The sequence below is a fragment of the Amblyomma mixtum genome, chromosome 7 (genome assembly GCF_055824585.1).
Source record: "Amblyomma mixtum isolate Tamu chromosome 7, ASM5582458v1, whole genome shotgun sequence".
Classification (NCBI taxonomy): domain Eukaryota; kingdom Metazoa; phylum Arthropoda; class Arachnida; order Ixodida; family Ixodidae; genus Amblyomma; species Amblyomma mixtum.
In genome coordinates, this window is record NC_143018.1 from 61,908,952 (window position 1) to 61,931,295 (window position 22,344).

Consider the following 22,344-nt stretch of genomic DNA (forward strand, 5'->3'; position numbering starts at 1 on the left):
ACTAAAGTGTTGAGAGGCGGAAGCAGGGGACACTATGCCGTGACTACTTCCGGTGCATGGGACGTCACACCTTTCCCGTGGCTACATCGATACCCAAATTATACATTTTTCGGGGATCTTAAGTGTTAATTACGCTGTATTACACATTTTCTCATCTAATCTGACACAAATACGACGTTTTTCCGACCATTTTGTAACAATTTTCACTCTGCCGTGACGACTTTAGATGGATGTGACGTCCCAACGTTCCCATGGCTATATCGACGACCGCGCTATTTCGACGCTATTTAGACATTTTTGCCCATAATTAACTAATCTACGGTCATCAAACTTGGCTTCTAGGTTCGTTTTTTCCGCCTCTATCTGAAGCAACCATTCGTTTTCTCCTATCTTTTTTTAGTTCCCGAGTTAACACGAGTTAAACGCTGCCAAAGGCGTGACACCCTCTGCGAACGGACGACAGTACGAGTCATTAAAGGCTTTCGCCTCAAAAAAGTTGCTTTCACACCAAACGTGACGGGGATCATCAAAGGGCCTTGGGGCGCTGGCATCGAGGCACCGTTAAAGGAAACTACTTATGACGAGTTAGCGGGTTCTCTGTGAATGAATGCTGGGCAGTTTGCTTAAATGATGAGCCTACTAACACAGGCGAGGAACTTGCGTAGCACCGAATAAAGAGGAGATTTAAAAGAATGTTAACCTCACGCGGTCGTTGCTTGTTTGCAGCGAAGAAAACAGCAAAGATAACAGCAAAGGCAACACCCAAGACAACGACCATGACAAGTGCGTGACAGTTTTCCCCATACTTGCTAAGTATCGGCTTGTCTGTCTAGGTGTATGTATGTATGTATGTATGTATGTATGTATGTATGTATGTATGTATGTATGTATGTATGTATGTATGTATGTATGTATGTATGTATGTATGTATGTATGTATGTATGTATGTATGTATGTATGTATGTATGTATGTATGTATGTATGTATGTATGTATGTATGTATGTATGTATGTATGTATGTATGTATGTATGTATGTATGTATGTTTGGTTTGGTTTATGGGGTTTAACGTCCCAGAGCGACTGAGGCTATGAGAGACGCCGTAGTGAAGGGCTCCGGAAATTTCGACCACCTGGGGTTCTTTAACGTGCACTGACATCGCACAGTACACGGGCCTCTAGAATTTCTCCTCCAAAGAAATTCCAGCCGCCGCGGCCGGGATCGAACCCGCGTCTTTCGGGTCAGCAGCCGAGCACCATAGCCACTGAGCCACCACGGTATGTATGTATGTATGTATGTATGTATGTATGTATGTATGTATGTATGTATGTATGTATGTATGTATGTATGTATGTATGTATGTATGTATGTATGTATGTATGTATGTATGTATGTATGTATGTATGTATGTATGTATGTATGGTATATCGGGTTTAACGTCTCAAAGCGACTAAAGCTATGGTAGACGCCGTAGTGGAGGGCTCCGGAAATTTCGACCACCTGGGGTTCTTTAACGTGCACTGACATCGCACATATGTATGTATGTATGCATGCATGTATGTATGTATGTATGTATGTATGTATGTATGTATGTATGTATGTATGTATGTATGTATGTATGTATGTATGTATGTATGTATGTATGTATGTATGTATGTATGCATGCATGCATGCATGCATGCATGCATGCATGCATGCATGTATGTATGTATGTATGTATGTATGTATGTATGTATGTATGTATGTATGTATGTATGTATGTATGTATGTATGTATGTATGTATGTATGTATGTATGTATGTATGTATGCATGCATGCATGCATGCATGTATGTATGTATGTATGTATGTATGTATGTATGTATGTATGTATGTATGCATGCATGCATGCATGCATGCATGCATGCATGCATGCATGCATGTATGTATGTATGTATGTATGTATGTATGTATGTATGTATGTATGTATGTATGTATGTATGTATGTATGTATGTATGCATGCATGCATGCATGTATGTATGTATGTATGTATGTATGTATTTATGTATGTATGTATGTATGTACGTATGTCCCAGCAAGCAACACCTGAACTGCGTGAAAGTGAAAATTTGCTCTTTTGGCAGTTTTAACGCTAGCCAGGCGCACCTGTGGAGTCCAACCATCGGCCAGAATTCCACACCAAGTCCTTAACTGACTCTTTTGGTCCTGACTGCGTCATTTACTTTTCCTATTTTCCTTTGATATTTCTCTTCGCTTTCTCCCAGTGCAGGGTAACTCAGCGGAACGCTGTTCTGGATAACCTCCTCACCTTTTCGCTCTCTCTTGGCAGAATTCCCCGTACTTAAAGCGGATATTCATAAGTGCAATGGTGCATACGTACAGTGGTGGTCTCCATTACCGTGAGCAGAGGTGCGTGTGTCGTTTGGTGCACCATGTCGTTGAGGTGCTGCCTCATTGTCTGCTTACCACACGATCGTCTGCTAAGTTTTTTTCTTATAGCTGCGAAGGTCTCTTGACTCTTAGTTCATAGTAACTCGATAGGCTTGAAAGAACCACTCTCGGGTGTTCGTGTTAACGGTGATCACAAATGTACTCGAAAGCGTCATGTATAATATGCACCTACCATCCACGTATTAAAGATGGCACACTGCATAGGCAGGGCATTCGTGCCTTATGCGAGTGCTGATGTCTTTTCTATTTCAGCGAAGCATACGGTCACTGCAACAACCAAAAGTAGTAAGTATCACCTTTTTACGCGTGAGCTTGTTTGAGTTGCGCTGATCGAGCTTGCAGTAATAATGAACTTTCTGTTAGCCTCTAAAGGCGTCGAGGAGCTGCGCCATCGTGGTAATGCTAAAGGCGGGCAATGATAAGTGTTCTGTAGAATCACGGCGCTAATCACGGGCCTAAGGGCAGCACTAATGAGTGGTTGATTTGGAATGAAGATATTGTGCGCAAAAAGAGGCTAAGGAAAATAATGAGTGTCACGTTGGGAACTTCAGCCTGCAAGCCTGGTCAGTGTGGGTGCGCTTCAAAACGTAACAGGATAAGGGCCCTCTCGCCGACGACATATATGTATGAGCGCATTAGTACGACGAATTACACTGTCCAGACAGGAGAACCGTTACAGTGCTTGGGCTATATCTGCGATAAATAACAAATTTTGGTCGGCTATCATGGTGCTACGCTTGACTGTAATAAGAATTTACTGTCAATGCTTACAATACGCGGATAAGTTCACGTCAATTTTTTTTGTATCGTGAGCTACACTGGCCAAGGTTGAGCAGCTTCGCGTGGCTCCTGGAGAGCCGTGCTGCGCATGCGCGAGGAGCAGTGACGTCATACGGCGCACAGGTGGCGTGCCTCACCTCGCGCGCTCGCCTTCCTTTCCTTAAAATGATCGGTGTGTAAAACGTTGACAACGCCACGCCAATGAACACAATGAACGCCGATGGCCTATGGCTTCAACGCCGATTTTCTCGCACAACGTTGTCAATGCCGACGCATGCAGCGCACACCTGTGACTACCGCCACTTAGCTTAAAGCACGGTTCATGTGTCAACTGTTCTAAGAGGGCAGTTATGCGCCTTCCCTCTGGTTCAGGTGTCCACCGAGATGTGGACATCTCGTCCTCACCTCACGCTACGCATATCGTGGCACAGCAGAGCTAAGCCTCAGCCAATTTTTTTCACTAGTATTTGACAGCTATAGCTTTAATTTCTCGTTAATAATATTCCGTTATATTCAAACGAATATAAAGTTACTCGCATAGTGGGTTACTGGCTCCGCATTGCGGTCTTTGCAATTCCTTGCCCGTGAGGATAATTATTCAGCAGTGAGAACCATAAAGAATAAACTCTTTCTATAACCTCTTTCTAACTCTCTCTAAACCAACTCTTTCTAAATTGCAAACAATTTTCTTTAACCAGTGCTCTCGCCGGGGTCTGTTGATAACCCACCATTTGTCTAGTCAACGATGACGTTCAAGAACTTGCGCATAGTTTCAGTCTCAATGTGTCGCTTTTCGCAGCATAACAAACTGACCTCTTCGCGCCTAAAGCGCAGGATTGAACGAGTGCCGGCCTGACTCATCGCACTCAATTTTAGATTGCAAACAAGTTTTAGGAAATGTGCGCTTAGATTTTGCACGAAAAGCTGTGAACGACGAGGCAGGTGTAACTGCAATATTGGCTCCTGTGGTACTATCAGTATGGTACAGACGTGATGTTCGAAAGTTGTAATGTTGTTAGATATCAGGTTTTCCGCAACGGTGGCCTATTGGTTGAGCATCCGCCTCACACGCTGGAGGTGCGGGGTTCGATCCCCAGTGCCGCCGGGTACCCAGTGGTGATACAATAGGTACAAGCTTTCCCCTGGCCTGGTGCTCGGCTTATTATTGCGAAAGCAATACTACTTGCACTTTCACGCCTTTGCCGTGCCGCGGCGGTGACCACCATTTACCTTCATTTGACCTTGATTGGATTAGATTGGATTAGATTAGATTGGCTGGACTGGATTGGATTAGATTAGATTACATTAGATTAGAGTAGATTACATTGGATTGGATTGGATAGGAGTGGATTGGATTGAATTGAATTGCATTGCATTGGCACGGCCGCTTGATGCAAAGCGCAAAGTCGCTTTGCGCTTTGTATCTAGCGGCCGTGGCATTGGAATGGATTGGATTGTATAACCGATGCATCACCAAAAGTCTAACCACAAGCACCACCACCAGCTACACTACCAGCTGTACCATGGCGTAGGTACGGATATTGCTTTCGCAATTACCAGGCTTAACCAAGCTAAGCCACAGCGAATTTTTAGGGCAAAATGTTTGGGAAAAGTGTCTTCGACCCCACCTTGAGCAAAGCGAAAAAACTTTGTGCCATGGCGCTCTTTATCCGCAGATGCCCTTGAGCCATAGAAATTCACTATCACCATGAGATTTTTCTTTATACTCTGCACGAAAATTCGACAAATTATGACACTTGAAAAAAATTGGCTGTGGAAATTTGACCAATGGCCATCCCGAGTAGGATTGCGGAAGCAACGGCGCGGCAATCGCGGGGGCGGCGCCTTCTCGGGGGGCACTTTGACTGTCTAAAGTGCGTAGAGGTGAAAGCGTTTTCCGCGCCACTTTGACTGCCTCTGTGGCACTGGTGACGTCACCACTGGATGACGTCACACATAATGAAGTACTGATTACTAAGTAATGACGAATTACTAATCAGTGGGTAATTACTGATTAATGACTGATACTAATTAACTGCTAATTAATGACGCTCAAGCTTCGCCTTCAGGAGTGGAACGCGACAGCGTGTTTTAACGCTGCCAGGGAGTCCACGGAACGCCACTACCCGTTCGGAGCGATGCTTTGCCCTTTGAACGCACGCAACGCTTTTTGAGGAAAGGAAACGGCAGAGTAATTCTCTGTCATCTCGGTGGACACCTGAACCGCACATTACAGGAAGGGAGGAAGTCGGAGTGAAAGAAGAAAGAGGGGCCGTAATGAGGAAAATGAAAATTGTATTTGAGGAAAGGAAATTACACAGTAACCGTCTCACATATCTCGGTGGACACTCGTCATCCGTTTGTAGAGGAAGGGAGGAACTGGGAGTGAAAGAAGAAAGGGAAAGAGGGGCCGTAATGAGGAAAATGAAAATTGTATTTGAGGAAAGGAAATTACGCGGTAACTGTCTGACACACACTCCTCGCGCATGCGCAGTTGAGGCTATCCGGGGCTTGCGAAATCTCTCACACCTAGCGTAGTGTTGCTTCCGGAACAAAAATAAAATCAGGGGCTTTTTGATGTGACAAATTTATTAATGCATTAATCCTTACCGGACAAAATATATACCTTCTGATGATGGGAAGCTCAATGTTATTACCTTGATTTGCGTTTGTTATTATCTCTATTAAATTCATCTTTGCTGCGGTGCCTGCAACAGAAAACTATTGAGTAGAAATTCAACCTTCCGGCAGTACTTATGTCTGAACAGTGATAAGCAGCTCTACTTATTTTGTAAATTTTCAGCGCCGACGACTACGAAGGGTAAGCAACTTTTGAGCGTTTGTTATATTTCAGTAGCTTAAAATACTTGATGCAGAACTATTAATACGACAACATTAGATGACCCGTTCACTAAAAAAAGCTGGCGTCCATCCCTCCATGTCACGAAAAAGCAGGTTGCCTATTTTAATTAATTCCATTGCCACCTGCCCACCATGGCAGGTGGCAATGAAATTAATTGAAATAAATTCAGTGTCATTGCTACCTGTCCATCATGGCACTGCGCATAAGCTCATTGTTCGCATAAGCAGATGGAGGGGTACGAGGACTCCCCGCGGTCTGGAGGAGCACGGGATGAAGCTGAAGAGTACAATGTTCGCTGAAGAGTACAAGCTGAAGCTGAAGAGTAAAAGAGTTCGGGTTGAAGAGTACAATGCTTTCGCATTGTACTCTTAACAGTGGGTTAAGCGCCGTCCATGTTCTTTTTGGAGCCACTATGAAAAGAGTTTCCGTCGGCTACGGGAGTTACGTTTCTTCCCACGCTGCGTTTCATCATCATTATCATCAGCCCGACTATGCCCACTGCAGGGCAAAGGCCTCTTCCATGGCCCTCCAATTAACCCTGTCCTTTGTTCGTTGCCGCCATTGTATCCCCGCAAACTTCTTAATATCATCCACTCACCTAAATTTCTGCCGCCCCCTGCTGCGCTTGCCATCTCTTGGGATCCACTTCGTTACCCTTAGGGACCAGCGGTTATCTTGCTTTCACACTGCATGCCCTGCCCAAAGCCATTTCTTCCTCATGATTTCGACTAGGATGTCATTATCTCGCGTTTGTTCCCTCACCCACTCTGCCCGCTTGCGGTCTTTTATGTTTGTTTAAACGTGTTCATGACTCTGACATTGCCCATGCGCTTATGAGTATGCGAAGTATGAATTTCATTCGGCCTTGCATTGTTGAGTCGTCCTATTCAAAATAATTTGTAATGGAGACAATGCAAGCGGTTTGAGCAGTGTTGGAATGATATATGTCCGGAAACATAGGCCTAAGGATGAATAAGACTTTCTGAGTAACGCGTTTCTTTTCTGCCAACTCTATCAGCTTTATAGACCTATAGTGATGATAGTGTTATATCGACATAACTTCCAAGATCTGTAGAGTTAGAGATCTATAGATCTATAGAGATCTATAAAGATCAATCGTTATAGATCTCTAGATCTATAAATATAAATCTATAGATCAAACAAGCCACTTCAGCTCGTTCTCGTCCGTGGATATTTGTGCTATGCTATTAAAAAAAACAGATGAAAAATAGCTTAATAGTTTAGTTTTCTATAATTCTTCAGTTACTTTGCATGAATCGTATTGACCACATTTCGGATAAAGTAATTGTAACTGTAATCGGTTACTTGTTTTTTGTAACGTGTACAAGACTCCTTCTTGCCCGCAGATAGAACTCTCTCACATGTACGCCATGTCTTGACTAATTTCCTTTATTTGCTCCCTGACAAAAACATGAGCGTTTAAAGCGCTTATACAGTACGAGACGCTAAAAAGAAGTCAGCATTCAGAAAAAAATGTTTTGAAAGAAAATTGAGCTCGCTGGAATGTGCTTCTTTGCTTGAAGAGGCGCGCAGAAGCATTGAAGGGGCTGGGGTTTCGTGTTACTGTGTCTTTTAATATTTGCTCGAAGCACCTTAGCGTGGATTCTACCCCTGCCTACACATGTGATATGCAGGTGAACGTAGTGCAGTTATTTGACTTGTTTTCTTCCGACTGTGGTATGAAAATACAGGGCTGTGCTTGCACATTAATCAACAATATTCAACCCTTGTGACTTATTTGGTGCAGAATGATTCACACTGATAAACATTTCAGGGCCGACAACCACGACGGGTGAGTAGTTAACTTCTGCTGGCTTTCCATTATGGCAACATGCCTTAGTCAACAGCAATTATCAGGTCTGGTCCTGAAGTTGAAACAGAATAGATGCTGACTGGCTCTTATGTTTTGTTTTTCGGACAGATCAATAACATAAGGTTGTATTAATCGCTGGCCTCATGTGAAGGAAATCCCGTATTTTTTGCGCTGTAATTAACCGTGTCGCGCTTGGTTTATTCTCTAAACATTGATCACCGCAGTCGAATGTTTGCCTTATGCTTAAGTGAAAAATTTACAGGACTTATCAGGTTCATGATTATATGAACAGTTAGAAAAAAAAAGGCGCAGTAAATAACTACCTCACTCCCTGTGGACACCTAAACCGCGGTATGAGGATAGGAATGGAGGAGGGTGCGAAAGGAGGAAGATAGAAAAAGGGGGGGGGGGGGGTTATTGGAGGGTAGCGGAATACGCGTACTGAAATCCCACAGCACGCGGACCTAAGTCGCACCACGAATGTGTTAGTAAAGAGAATAAAATGGGAAGATAACGCCGAGAGAATGAGCTTCGAGATTGAGACTAACCCAGGGTATCCAAGCGCTTTAGGACACTTTAGGAGGAAGGACTAAAGGTGCTTCACCTGTTTTCGAAACCGGCTACTTTTATTTAGCCGCGTTCTTCATAGGTGGCGGGATGTGTCTGCTTCTTCAAACAAGACTCCAGCTCCTCTTGGGTGAAACCATGGAAAAAAAAAAAAATTCAGGAGAGAGTGTGTCGTCATGCGAGCAGCTTTCGCAAGCCGTGTGCTCATTTTGCTACACAAAAAAATGTGTGTAACAACCCTTTTTGAAAAGAAGAAACTGTCGGGACGCTGAAGTCACCTTACGAGTCTAGTGCGATATCATTAGATTTCACATTTGTCGCAGTATATGTAGCGACTTCTGTGTGTGTTTGCGTCAGTTTATTAGCAATTTTCGGTCATTCAGTCATCATATTCGCACTGCTAGCTGCTGTAGCAGGTATCCGCTATGCTGTGGCGGTGCCGAAATTTGTGCGTCACATTTTTTAACAATTTTTTATTTCGATGCTCTTTCTAGCCTGGCGCTGTCATTAACTATGTTGCTCACAACCTAGTGGGCAGGTTTTTGATGACGTCAGAAATGGCAATGACCTTCTTCAACCGGTCATAAATTCCCGCTTGCCACAGAGGGCAGGCTGCTCACAATCCTTCGCTAAGTTCCCGCTTGCCACGGTAGGCAGGCTGTCATGTCGTTGTAAGACCACGTGACCTCTCTCGACCAATCAGCCAGCTTAGTCTCCGACATAGGCGTTGTTTTGGTGCGACAAAGGTTCTAATGCTATCGCAGTAATAATTACTTATCTGAAGAGTATAGGCTGCTGCTATTAACTTCTTGCTTTCTCGACTCTTCCCCCCCCCCCCCCCCCCCCCCCCCCCCGGGATAGACCACAAAGGCTTAACCATGGCCTTAATGTCTTTAATTACAGTTCCTCGCAGTGCTGCCGCCAAATCTCCTTGCAACACAATCGTCACTGGACCAGTGTCTCCAGTGTCTGTTAACAAGCCTAACATGCCTTTACCCCGTCCTCCTACCCGTATCCACCCGTCCTCCTCCTGGAACGCTTCTCTTACCTCAGACCAGACTGATCGTCAGTTGTCCTTGGTGGGCGACGCTCACCTCTCTGTAACGTACTTTCCCTCCCCCAGAGCAGCCGATGCCGTACAACTCGCTCATCTGCGTCCTCGACGCCACCACGGCCATCAGGGAGTTCTGGGAGCTTCCAAAGGACGGCCTCTGCGACTTCATCTTCTACCAGGCACACGAGCACAACCGCACCCTGGTCGAAGGTCCCGGCGGCCCCTACGACGCCACCCTGAATCTCATCATCCTGGGAGCCTCCCAGCACTCCAAGACCGAGTACGGCGTCAGCTTCGACTACGAGTGAGTGTTGTCTGTCGTGGGAAGGGAAAATCAATCGACCCGCATTGCTTCGCAAAACGCTAGCGTACAAGCGTCCATGCACAGCCCAATGTTGCCATCCATGGCTACCTCAGCCGGAGCGAACAAAGATCGAAAAATCAGCAGGACCATCTACTAAAGCAGGTCGAACAAGCAGCGGGATGCATGTGGATGGGGTGCTTACATTGCTGCCTCAATCGGCAGCTAAACCAGTGCTAAATGGTGTGGAATTGAGTGAGAAGCCAAAATCTGGATGAACGCCGGCAAGCCTTCGTTTCAGCGGTTCCCTCCCATCGCAGCGCCGTTGCTTTCGAGAAGTCATTTTTGCCTGAGTCGACGCTGAGTGACGCTCTTCTCTTGGGTATGCTTCGATGAAATTGTGATGGTGGCGTGCAGTATTACATCATATTTTTCTGCGCATTTAATGTACTTCTCGTGGCTGTAGTGCAGATCTCGGAACGAAGACGGCGCAGTAACTCGCGATCAGGTGTACGGGAAAAGTGGGGAGTAATTACTCCCGAATTGTATAACACGCAGTCGCTGGCTTGTGTGGGTGCCAATGAGCAATTACTCCCTTATTACAAATCGACTCCACCTTGGGGGATTCCCCTAAACATTTGACCAACACTGTTCCCACTTCGAGTTATTAATCAATTCGCTCTCGCCCTACCGTTAGCTTGCCGTCCCGGTTTGCTCAGTTGGTAAAGCGACTGCTCCGGTGAAGTGGTGGTCCCGGTTTCGAAGCCTGGAACAGGACGAATTTTTCTTTAACTGCGAAGTTTATGATAAAGAAGTATAGCTTTCCTTTGTAGCCGTACGGCTGTGCTTCGGTGATTTCCAGTGAGTAATTAGTCCCTTATTACAATTCTACTCAACCTTGGGGGATTGCCCTAAACATTTGAATAAACTCATATCATTAGATGTCATTCAGTAAAACGCTTCTAATTGTGTGTGTTGATTTATTGTACAGCAACATACATAGTGGGTGAGTTGGATCTCTGTTTGTTCGAAGTCCATAGTCTTTTATTTCCCTGGTCCTTCGTTTTAGCTGCGCTGTTTCGTTCTTTCAAGAAGCTATACCAAACTCGCCCTATTATGTTGTTGCTACAATTCAATTCTGGTACCCAGGGCTTCATTCTTCGTCGTAACCTTGTTCTTTCTATCCCCGCCGTGTTGACTGCGCTCATCGCCATCTGCGTTTCAGAGCCAAGACAATGACTTGGTTTGGTAGAAGTTCCCAGTTTCAGCGCATGTCTGTGTCTGTCCTTTCCCTGTTCCTTCATTTTGGTAGCACTATTCGTTCTTTGAAGCGTTGATCTGGTGCTCTTGTTTGTCTTCAAAAACGGCGATTGTTTTGCACTGTAACAGTGTGCGAACGAAACGGGAATGTGTGAGATACGAAGAGAAAAATGCGCCCTGCATTAAAAGCATACATACTTGTAAAATGTGGTTCAATGAAACGCGAGTAGTTGCAACGGCGTTCTGCAAGAACAAACGCGTTGGTTTCATTTCGTGCTCTCAGAAGTACTCCATGAAGATAAGTAAACTCACAAAACATTGGACCAACTCGAAAAGATGCAACCAGGTAATCTAGTGACGTTGAACAAAACTGCTGTTGGTTGATGACGATGTGACTTCGCAGCACATGACCTAGCGCGGAAAATTCAAACACCCCACAGAGTAAAAAATACAACAATGATGACGTCACTGCACAAATCCTCATTGGTCTACAGGATTGTGACGTCAGTCCACCACCATTATATAGTGCCCCTCAAGAAAGAAAAGCTATTGCGCTGAAAAGAAGAATGATCGAGCTGACACTCAAACCCCCTGTCCTTTGGGTTGAGAGTAAGGCGCTGTATCCTCGGCCACGGTGGAAGACCCGTGTCCTCGGCTATGGAGGAGCGTTGGTTGAGGGCGATAAAAGGAGGCCTCGCGTGAGCGCTTGACACCGCAGTGTACGCTAGAGAGCGAGAAACATCTAGTTAATTATGCTGACCAATTAGCGTTACAAATTGTGGTCAATTGGCAAAGCCTACGCGTAGGAACAACCAGAATCCACTTGACGTGTCGCAGTGGCGCCCACAATCGGCGGCCTGTTGAGACAAGAGCGATGGAGTATTCCGCAGCTTCAAGAGATGGCGCGGGACACTCACACATTACGAAAGCCGCTCAATAACACATTACCACACATAAACCCAGCTGTGTTCTTCGTGTTCGCTCGTTACGAAGAGAACAGCCACAAGCCATCATTCTTAGTGGTGTTACCGATGAGTTCTCAATATTTATACTGAACACTATTTTCACGGCAAGAATAATGAGACTGAAACACCAGATGAAAGGCCGAAGCACCAGAAGGAACACCAGAGAAAAGTCTCTGCACTTTAAGACACAGCTCACCATATCTCCGCACAAAAAAAAAAAAAAAAATGCACCGACAAACACGAAGAAACACGAATTGTTAATACTTTATAGGCTTGTTCAAAGTTATGTAGATAACGCCAAAATGGTTAAGCACTGTAACATTGAAGCAGCAGATTTCGCCGGAGAAGCGCTGGAGGGGTCATATACTATATTGCAATACAAAACTTAAAGGGGTCATATATGGCAACACAAATGGTGTCAGAAGCCAAGAAAAAATATCTATCTCGTGTGTGAAAGTAAGTGTACAATACTGCTGAAGAACATGCTGCCACGATCACTGTTAAGGAAAGTTATTTACAGGATTCGCTATGTGGAATAAGTTGTGATATATAAAGTACTAAATTCGTCTCAAGTAAAAAAACTCTTGATTCTGGCACTCTCACATATAGCGTATCTACACGCGTAACGAACTCGCTTTCTTTTCACAAATATTCTGTGAAAATGACAGGGTGCGTTCATTACCCGGGGTAAAATACTCATAAAAATTATGAAGTGGCAGCGACAGGACATAAGCAAGGCTGGCGGAATAGAGGGGCCATCCAGTGGGGCTTATCTTCTAAATAAAACAAAGCACGCTCTTCGTAACGGCTTCCGCACTCGAGTGCATATATAGTTAACAATTTTATTCTTAAACCCGGTGCATATTGCTGTACAATGAAAGCACAACCATGGCCTACCCGAGCGCAATTAGCAGCCTTAAGCATGAAGCCCAACCGCAGCAAATTGCTGCAGTCAATATTACTGCAAGTCAAACAGGGAGACCCTTTGTGACCAGTCGTGGTTTCGATTGGATCTCTGAGGCCTCCCAGGATGTTCTTACTGGCTGTTCATCCCATAGGGCGAGGTATAGTAGCCTCGACATTCGACAGATGGCGCGCTGGAATATGGCGTATTTGTTTCTACATTCAAAAATAGGGCACCTGTTAGCATAGACTCCCGTCATTAGACCACCGAAAAAGAGGCGTCCATCATTACCTGGGAGAAATAAAAGGGGGGATATTTGACAGCCGAATTAGGCAGTGCGTTAACTATGCGAGCGAAAACGGTAGATGCGAGTTCCTATGCACAATCTTGGTCCATATGTATAGTCTTAAGGCCACAGCGTTGAGCTGCAGCGAAATGAATGTTCCTGGAATGTTCCGTGCAGCAGATCATTCAAAACACAAGTCAAGCAGGAGGCTTCTCTACTGCAAAAAGAAACCTTCTGCTAGCATTCAAAGATCATTCGGTCTTTCATATTGCCGCAATGGCTCTGTTATGCGGCTGAAGCGAAAATCTTTTGGCCTTAAGATTTTTGACCGAGACTGTACACATTTGTTTAAATAACATCTGAAAGGGTAAATGTAATCTGGCTACCGCGATTATACAGTGGCTCTGAGGCTCATCACATTTTCAATTTCAGAGCCAGGAACAAAATGCCGAAACAACTTTCCGAAGACGCTCTTGCCCAGGAAACACTGGAAGGATTCTGGAGGAAAAAAATATATCATTACGGCTTTCTCACTTTACCGCACTTTGAGCTTGGCGAAGCGTCGTACAGAGAGGTGTACCAAACCCTGAAGGTAAGCTGGCATGTTTACGGCAGCATAGTCGTGTCATGCGAAATACACATAACCATAGGAACGTATGTCGGTTAGGTTGCCCGTGGATGCCAGAGGAGCAACCCGTTCTAGTCCCTTTTGCGTCATGACGGCGATCACACACACAGAAAAAAAATTCACATTACAGCCGAAGAAAGAGAAAGAACTTACGAATGCATTTTCTCCAATGTTTTAGGGGAAATACTCAGTGTGATGTAGGTTATGGTAGGATTTTTACCCTTATTACTTACCAGAGCAGACCGGCTCGAAAATAAGGGAAGCATGTACGCCTTTCTTAACTTACCCTCCTCAAAAAAAAAAAAATCGTCTTTAGAGGAAGGTTTAGCACGGCACCATTGCGTGTTAGTTACCGTGACTCTACGAGAAGTTATTAGTTCCTGAGTTGTTTAGAGTTGTTTAACTAATCAGCACTACCCTGGAAACTGCTGGTTTTCTCGGTTAGGTTAGTTAGAGAAGTGACTACTGCCAAGAGGCTCGGACTTCTTATGGATTAGGAGCGAGATTTCAACTTCGGGTATTTAGAAGCTGTGAAGCTTTCATTTCGAGGCGTACGGCTACGCGTGCGAGGTGTTCTCGCGCTTCACTACAGTGGTGTGAACATTTCGGAGAGATTGCGTGCGCTTTTTTAGCAGTACTAAACGGAAACTTACTGCTGTGCACGCATCACCAAGGACGCCCCTCTGTCCAAATATAATAATATGACAACGCCGGACATTTGTCTCGAAGCTTTTTCACTGCGAAGCTTAAGTGTGAAGTAGCGAGGACAAACTGCGTTAAGGCTTCCGTAATAAAAAAGTTGAAAAATTCTTCGTGCAGCGACAAAGTTTTTCAAAAGTTTATCCTCACGAATAGTGTTAAACTTTTAAATGAGGTTGTTAGTTCCGCTGACACCCTTGCTGCCAACAGCCTGGGGTTCTTGACAAGCAGACAGCGCTCGGGCAGGGCTCTAGTTTATTTCCTCCTGTTGTGAGGTTATCGCTCACAAGATGCTAATGACTGCCGAAAGCCGCCACTATGCCGTCATGATTTGTTCTTTAGACTTGACGCTCACTGCCAAGGAAAGCTTCTTTCCTTCGGTCATTGTGGAGGCAACAAAACTGGTAACTAGGCTGCTTGGAATGCGTACGTTGTATACAGAGAGTCAGCTTTCGTTGTTTTAAAGCTTTTAAAGCGAAGGTCAAAAGGGGGTTTCCTTACACACTGGGTACGGTGTGTTGAAATGTGGTCGCATACATCGTTAGTCACCTGGTACTTCTTCTCTATAAGAATGTAGGTACGTCAAGGTTGATCAGATCGATGGAGGCTATATCCGTACTCGATTTGTTTGATATGGGCGAGTTAGAGATGGTTTTCCGTAGACTCGCAGTTTTATTTTTTTTTCTATTTGTGCTTCTGTCATACCTGCATGTCAGAGTAGCAATCAGCAAGAAATTGTGAAAGATTTCTTCTATGCATGTTTAACGCCTTTTTGCACACATTCACTGCTTCATTTTCCTGGGTACGCAGAGGGTCAAAGACGTCATTCACAAAGGAAAGAAACCAGCGCGGCCTAGTTACTTCATGGTCGCCGGTACCTTGAATTCCGCACGGTGGATAAACGAAACACGTAACAATATCAGGTGGGTGCGGTGCAGTGTCGTGCGTCAGTTTGCCGCGCACAGTTTTCTAGATGTGACTGCTCTTCTAACTTTGAAATATCGGCGAGGAAGCGTTCTGTTCACGCCTTCTACTCTCTCTTGACCTCTTCTTGCGTGCAAAAAAAAAAAACAAAAACAAAAATCAGGATGTTGTAATACCAGCAGGCCTAAATTGTAACCGTGGCCACTGAGGTGCCTGCTGTTCCATCAAACGCGAGCAAAAGTTTCAAGCTCACAAAAGATATCTTTGGCTTAATTTTCTTCAGAAATCCGAGGAACAGTATAAAAAAGTTCAAGCCGTTCTTCATTCCATTCGACAAGCGAAAGTACTATATCATTTAATCGCCTTTCAGTTTATTCCAGTAGTGGACGTTATCTCGGGTGGTTTCTGGGCATACTTTTTATATGGCTGGCAATCCAGTGCCCCTACACTTGCCGCGCAGTCAATTTCGGGAGGAAAAAAAAATTGCTAGAATCAAATGAGGCTCGGCACCAATTTTCAAGTTCACCCTTAACGACAGTAACAAACAACATGACACCGTCTGACCTTGAGCCTTGAAGAGATGCTGATCATGAAAGCTTTAGCCGAAAATGCTTTCGCATAGCAAGATGTCATTGTCTTCAGCGTTTTGTACTTCATGAATATAGACTTTTGTGCTGAAAAAATTGGTGTACTGAAATGCGCGTCATCCAGCACAAGTTCTGCCACTTTCCGTAGGTATTATATCTATCATGCGCATTTTAAACGGGATGAACATCCACCAACTAAAATCACGACTTTCGCGGTGCCGCCGAGACCAAGCGATACAGGGAAGCCAGCGGCAATAATTACTTCGCAAACATAATGTGGGAGGTAAAATGCTAGCCTGTGAAGAGCGACAGGCACTGAGAGCAGTGAAATTTCCCGTTCTATGAGGTCACGGTATTAGGCGTTTATTTGGTCTCTCATCTTCCTCCAGAAATATATTGCACGTCCACGGCGTGGTCGTCTACGGCCACCTGGTCCACGACGACCGGGGAAAAGGGCAGGTGCTGCCGCCGATCTTTTGGAACTCGTCGAAAATCATAAACCAGGAGGTCTACCCGTACAATTTAGTAAGTACCCCCGAAGTAATGAAGCGCCTCGCAGCGTTAACAGACGACGACGCTGAAAAGCAGTCCTGGGCTCAACACACGCCAGCGCCAGTAAATAGCCACGGGAGGTTTTCAGAGATTGCAGAGGTTGTAAAAGAAACAAAAAACGCAAAAAGAAGGAAAAAGCACGCAAGTGCGAGCCCAAGTTGCATGAAGTGCAAGTCATGGAAAGGCATGTAGACCAAGTAACACGTGAAATCTTTGAAGCATGGGCGATACGGGAAACAGGACAGCAGTGCGTTAGGGCACCATCAATCGCTTTATCAAGAAAAGAAATTTCTTTCTTGAATGAACCCCACGGGAGACGAAAGCAAGATAATTTGACAAGGAAACAAAAAGCGCGGGCTTTCCAGTAAATTTCTAGTTGACAATCAGCTTCGTTCACGTTCTGTGTGTTTCTTTCTGTGTCCGCGTTTTGTTGTTCCTGCTGTACCCACCCAGAAGTGTGAACCAACTAGCACTATTTTCTACTCTTTTAAGGTTTTCAAAGGGCAGCTCCGGAGATTTTTCGAGGTTGCAATATTGAAATGAAACATACAGTGTAGTTTTCGTGCACTATACGCTTTCTTCTCGTTCCTGAATACTTTGGCAGCCATGCTTCACTAAACGACTTCAAAGTTTTCCGTTCCCGTGGTCCCCGTTCAGATCGGCCCTATTTCAGATGATTGCTACGCACAACGCTGCATTTAGACGTCACAGACATTCCGTTAATACCTGCTCCCCGCTTCAGTAAGGAAATATTTATGCCGGCATTAGTCCGTCTCAGGCATTTTATGCGGGGACTAACTGCTTCGAGTCTCTGCTTCAAACGTTCAACGAGCGGACAAGGGCTTTTTTGGGGAATGTTTGTGACGTCATCGATGCGTCATGCGAGGTCTCACGCTTGGCTACGGAGGAAGTTCCTGTTAGCGTTTTTCTTGCTGGTTTAAAACTGTTCCCATTCGATATTTTCAACAACGGTTTGCTGGAACGGAGAGAAGAGACTCTAAGGATTGTGATGTGAGTATGTACTTGTATTAATAATAATAATAAAAAAACTCCTGGAGGTGCCGTTTAACGGATGCCAGCTGAATGAAAATACGAATGGCAGCGTAAACATACCATGATAGTTGGCTTCAGCAGATATCAAGAGGAAAGAAAATAAATACTTTTCCTTCCCAAGTTCCCAGGAATACAACTGTAATGCATTTGTGCTACTCGTTTTGAGTCTTCTGAACTAAATTTATTCACGCGGCCGGCCATTATGGCACAGAAAATAGGACTTCAACCCACGGTACAGCTTTCCCATCAGTGACAAAAAACTACTTGAGAAATACTTGTGTAACTTTCCTTTACCATACACTATACACAAGATATGGAAATAAAGTTGTAGGGTTATAACGTCGTTAAACTGAGCAGACGTGCCTAAGGGGGGGCTTAGCCTGTTTGGCTGATGGTTTTGCTTTGCACGTCTGGCGACGTTGTTAGACTAAGCTTAAGTTCTGATCTAAGTTCAACCGATCTTATCTGTTCGCACCGCAGACCCCTTATAAAAATGCCCTATAGACAGTCTATATACTTCTGATAGACTCTATTGCCTTCCAATAGGTATTTTTTTGTCTATTCACAGTCTACAGACCATATACCTATAGACAGTCTACTAAAAGTGTATGGCCATAAATCTATAGACAGTGTATACAATGTCTATAGCATTCGTATTGCCTCTAAAATGTCCTATAGCATTTGTCTATAGAGAGTCTATAGAAACTATAGACAGATGTCTATGGACAGTCTATGGACTGTCTAAAATATTTTTGTAAGGGATGGAAGTTGATGAAGACGACGACGTGCAATGCGGTCACTACCTGCCGTAATATGCCTATGGGCATTACAGGGTGCCCTTGTTGTTGCCAAAGACAACACTGTTATCTACAGTGTCTTACTGCAGCATGTCGTTTGTGCACAGGTATAAGAATGGTTTGGTTTATTGGGGTTTAAAGGGATACTGAGGTGGTTTTCGAAGCAGCTAATTTTTTAGGGTTTTGAAGTAGTGTCATTGCTGATCACGTCTGTGAAATTATTTTTTCGATTTTGGCCAAAACAGTGGCGCAATCACCAATTAAAAACGTGATGTTTAAATCTCCCGCGCCCCTCGCGACCGCAGGAGAGGAGAACAGCGGAGAGGGAAACCTCGTTCATCATCATCATCATCAAAACGTTTATTTCCACCGAAATGAGACTCCTTTTTGGACCCCCCGGCACGCAGGCCTAAGGGAGCCCTACTTAGGAGCCTCGCAAACTAAGGTCTGGTGAAGACACATTGTCTCTTCACGGCCTCAGCCGCCAGGCGGATGGCTTGTTGCTGCTTAGCGGGGTCCTCGCTCCGCAGCAAGGTCTCCCAGGCTTCTCTATCTTCTATCTTTTGCTCGGCGCCCGGGCTTCCAGCACATTCCCATATGACATGGTCGAGAGTGCCCCTCTCCCCGCACGTTATGCAATATTGGTCTTTCTCCTCTTTGGAGATTGTTATGTATACCCAGAAGGGGCTTATATGATTCCCCCCTTGCAATCTTCTCCACGCAATTGCCTCCTCTTTTGCGAGGGAACGGTCGGGCGGCGGATAGACCCTCCTGCTCAGCTTATAATGTTCCGTGATCTCATGGTATGAAATTAGGCTATCTTTCATGTCTATGCGGGAGGGCTGCTCTGCGGCCGCCATGTGATAGAGAGCTCGGGCAAGCTCGTGTGCAGCCTCATTTCCTGCAATAGACTCATGCGCTGGGATCCATATTATCTCTATGTTACGTTCTATCGGCCTCGCCTCGAGTACGTGTTTGGCCTCCTCCGAGATTCTTCCTTTCGCGAAGTTTCTTACTGCAGTTTTGCTGTCACTTAAAATCGTCGTGGCCTTGGTACCGACGCAAGCGAGCGCTATCGCCAACTCTTCCGCCGCATTGGCATCTCTCGTGCGGCTCGAAGCCGCTACCGTTGGTACTCCTGCCCCGTCGACCACAGCGGATACAGCCGCCCCGTGCTGTCCGCACGCCGCGTCTACGTACGCCACCTGGTCTGCCGGTCGCTCGTTCATCTTCCTCTCGTAGGCCTTAGCCCTATGTTCTCGCCTTTCCTTGTTATACACGGGGTGCATGTTCCGCGGCATAGGTGGGACGCATATCTTGGCCCTGATTCCTGCCGGGATGTTTACCATCTTGTGCGTGCTACTTTCTGGCACCTCGTTCATGTCGGCCGAAGTGACGTCACGTTGAGGAGCCGGGGATACTTCGGCGCACCCGAGAGAGCTTTCAGCGCGCGTTGTTTCTCGTGCTGCATGCGTTGTTCCTCGTACTGTGTGCGTTGTGACGTACAAAGCGTGTCAGCCGACCTTGAGAATCAGATTCAACACGAGGTACTACACTGGGGTCGTGTCCACGAACAACTACGGCCGCGACTGTGTCGTCTTCCATTGTTTTCTGCAAGATCTTACGCTCGCAGCGCAAGCGCTCGCTGCTTTGACGAAGAATTCAAGCCGACCAAAGCAAGCGTACTCTGCTCGAAGCACTTTCGTGAGACCGGCTACATGCAGAGCTTGTCCCTAATGTGATCTCTGGAGATTTCGGTCGCGGCTGAACCATGACGCAGTTCCTTTCATTTCCTCGGGCATGAGAGGCGTGTCACCATTTCGAAGAAGCGCCTCTTCTAAAAGCAGAAACATGCTCACTAGAAACATGCCCCTGCAGAAACCTAATAGAGGATCAAGCATGTGTTGCTCTTCTCAGCTTAGGTGCGGCCAGACCACCTGAGGCGTGCTCAGCAAGGCTCGGTTAGCGATTTTATACTCGGTTCGACGTGTCCAAGCAAGCAAGCAAAGCAAAACACAATAAAGCAAAGCAAGCAAGCATTGAAGCTCTTCATATGCGACATCTCGTTTAATCGTATCTAAGCGACTGAAATGAAAGCGTTCGACGTTCTGATTTCGGATGCAAATTTAACAGAGAAATGAATGCCAACCAAGTTTTTGCAAAAAAACACTCGCAACCTTAGTCGGTTTCTTCATCAAGTTGTGGCAGCGAACGAGTTGCAGCTAGCTTGGCTTTTAAACACACATATAGTTGGCCACTACTTCACTGAACCTAAACTGCAAATCTAGGAAGGGCGAACGTTTCCTAGGCAGCGATTAATATTTTGTGGCATCTGCTGAACGCGCCACGAGTGAAGCAGCAGACTTGATCGCGTATTTAGCTTGGTTTCCAGCGCACAATGATTCCTTCAATATCCTGTGGTCACATGCCTCAGAGTGCTTGGCCACCGTGCTTCGCTAATTTTGACATCAGCTTTGTGCTGCTTCATCGTTTCCTTGAAATACTTTCTTGCCCCAACCTACGCCGGGTAGTGAGAATAGGATTTTTTGTACACAGCGCTTTGGGCCTTTTCTTTAGGATGACGCTCTTTCGGGTGAGCCAGGAGGCGTCCGGTGGTGGTAATTGACTTGAGTATTGTTCGCACCCCTTCCTTTCCGAGAATACCAGCCGCGGTTGTGCTGGCACCTTTAACGCATGGTCTGCATACGTGTCTTTCACGCTAGCGTATGCTTGTGCTAGGCGTAGAATTTTTTGCTCGTGTCTTTTTTGCTTTCAGGTGATACGTGGAATGAACAAACTGTAGTATCCTTTTCTTTGGAGGTCAGTAAAAAAATAGTCGCCATATTCGCTTTTACAACGCCACGGAAAGCTGCGATCTGCACTCGGCGCAGCGCCGGACCCGCATCGGCAGCTGCTCCAGTCCTCAAAGTGACGTCACGACCTCTCTTGACCAATCACAGGCGGCGGCGCGCCGCGCGGCGTGCCCCGCGGCACAGGCCGCATATTTCTGCTAAAAAATGCAATTCGCGCTTGTTTTTACCTTATTTGGATGCGATATTCGAGCATACAGCATGAAAAACTATAGGACGCCGCTGCCAGCCGGATTTTCAAAAAAAGTGCTTCAGTCTCCCTTTAACGTCCAGAAGCAATTCAGGCCATGAGGACCGCGGTATAAGAATGTTATAATTGAACTCAGTCACTGAACTGCATTATTCTCTCGATTTTCCTTTTCAGGATACGGCTCACTGGGCGATTCATGAACTGTCCAAGCAGGGGCTGGGACACACGCAGTTCTTCGTGTCTATGGCGGTGGGCTGCCGTGCCTACGACACCCCTGACAGGCAAGAAATCCTGGCGAAAAGCGGCCCGAACGCGAAGAAGCGTCCGCTCTGGGTCAACATCGCCGACGTACGTGTACTCACGCTGATTGAAGAAAATCTATTTGTTCCAGGGCCAACCTTTTTTGTTGTCAATTACTGAATGGTATCACTGCCGCTTCAGATAGTTACGATAACATTGAAACCGCATTTCCATTTACGTTGCTTACCTTCTTTGAAAAGTGGTGTCATGACTGCGACCACCTTTTTTCAGATAGGTAATTTGTCGATTAGGACTTTGCCACCCGATAAATACTAAGTGCTTTTTTTTGTCGGTGACAGCATTGTGTAATGGTTTGGTTTATGAGGGTTGAACATTCCATAACGGCTCAGGCTATGAGGGACGCCGTAGTTATGGGCTCCGGAAACTTGCACCACCTGGGGTTCTTTAACGTTCACCGATATCGCACAATACACGCGCCTCTAGAATTTCGCCTCCATCGAAATTCGACCACCGCAGCCG

The 22,344-nt window shown here is 45.6% G+C and overlaps 1 protein-coding gene across 1 annotated transcript in view; it reads left to right on the forward strand.

The window, feature by feature from the left end:
- LOC149336268 (uncharacterized) overlaps positions 1–21,984 on the forward strand; it is a 42,138-nt gene extending 20,154 nt beyond the window's left edge. The window contains exons 6-10 of the mRNA XM_089554104.1: positions 9,618–9,852; positions 13,697–13,856; positions 15,402–15,514; positions 16,492–16,627; positions 21,739–21,984. Coding sequence (XP_089410230.1) covers positions 9,618–9,852; positions 13,697–13,856; positions 15,402–15,514; positions 16,492–16,627; positions 21,739–21,984 — 890 coding nt within the window. The remainder of the gene's footprint in view (positions 1–9,617; positions 9,853–13,696; positions 13,857–15,401; positions 15,515–16,491; positions 16,628–21,738) is intronic.
- Positions 21,985–22,344: the final 360 nt, after the last annotated feature.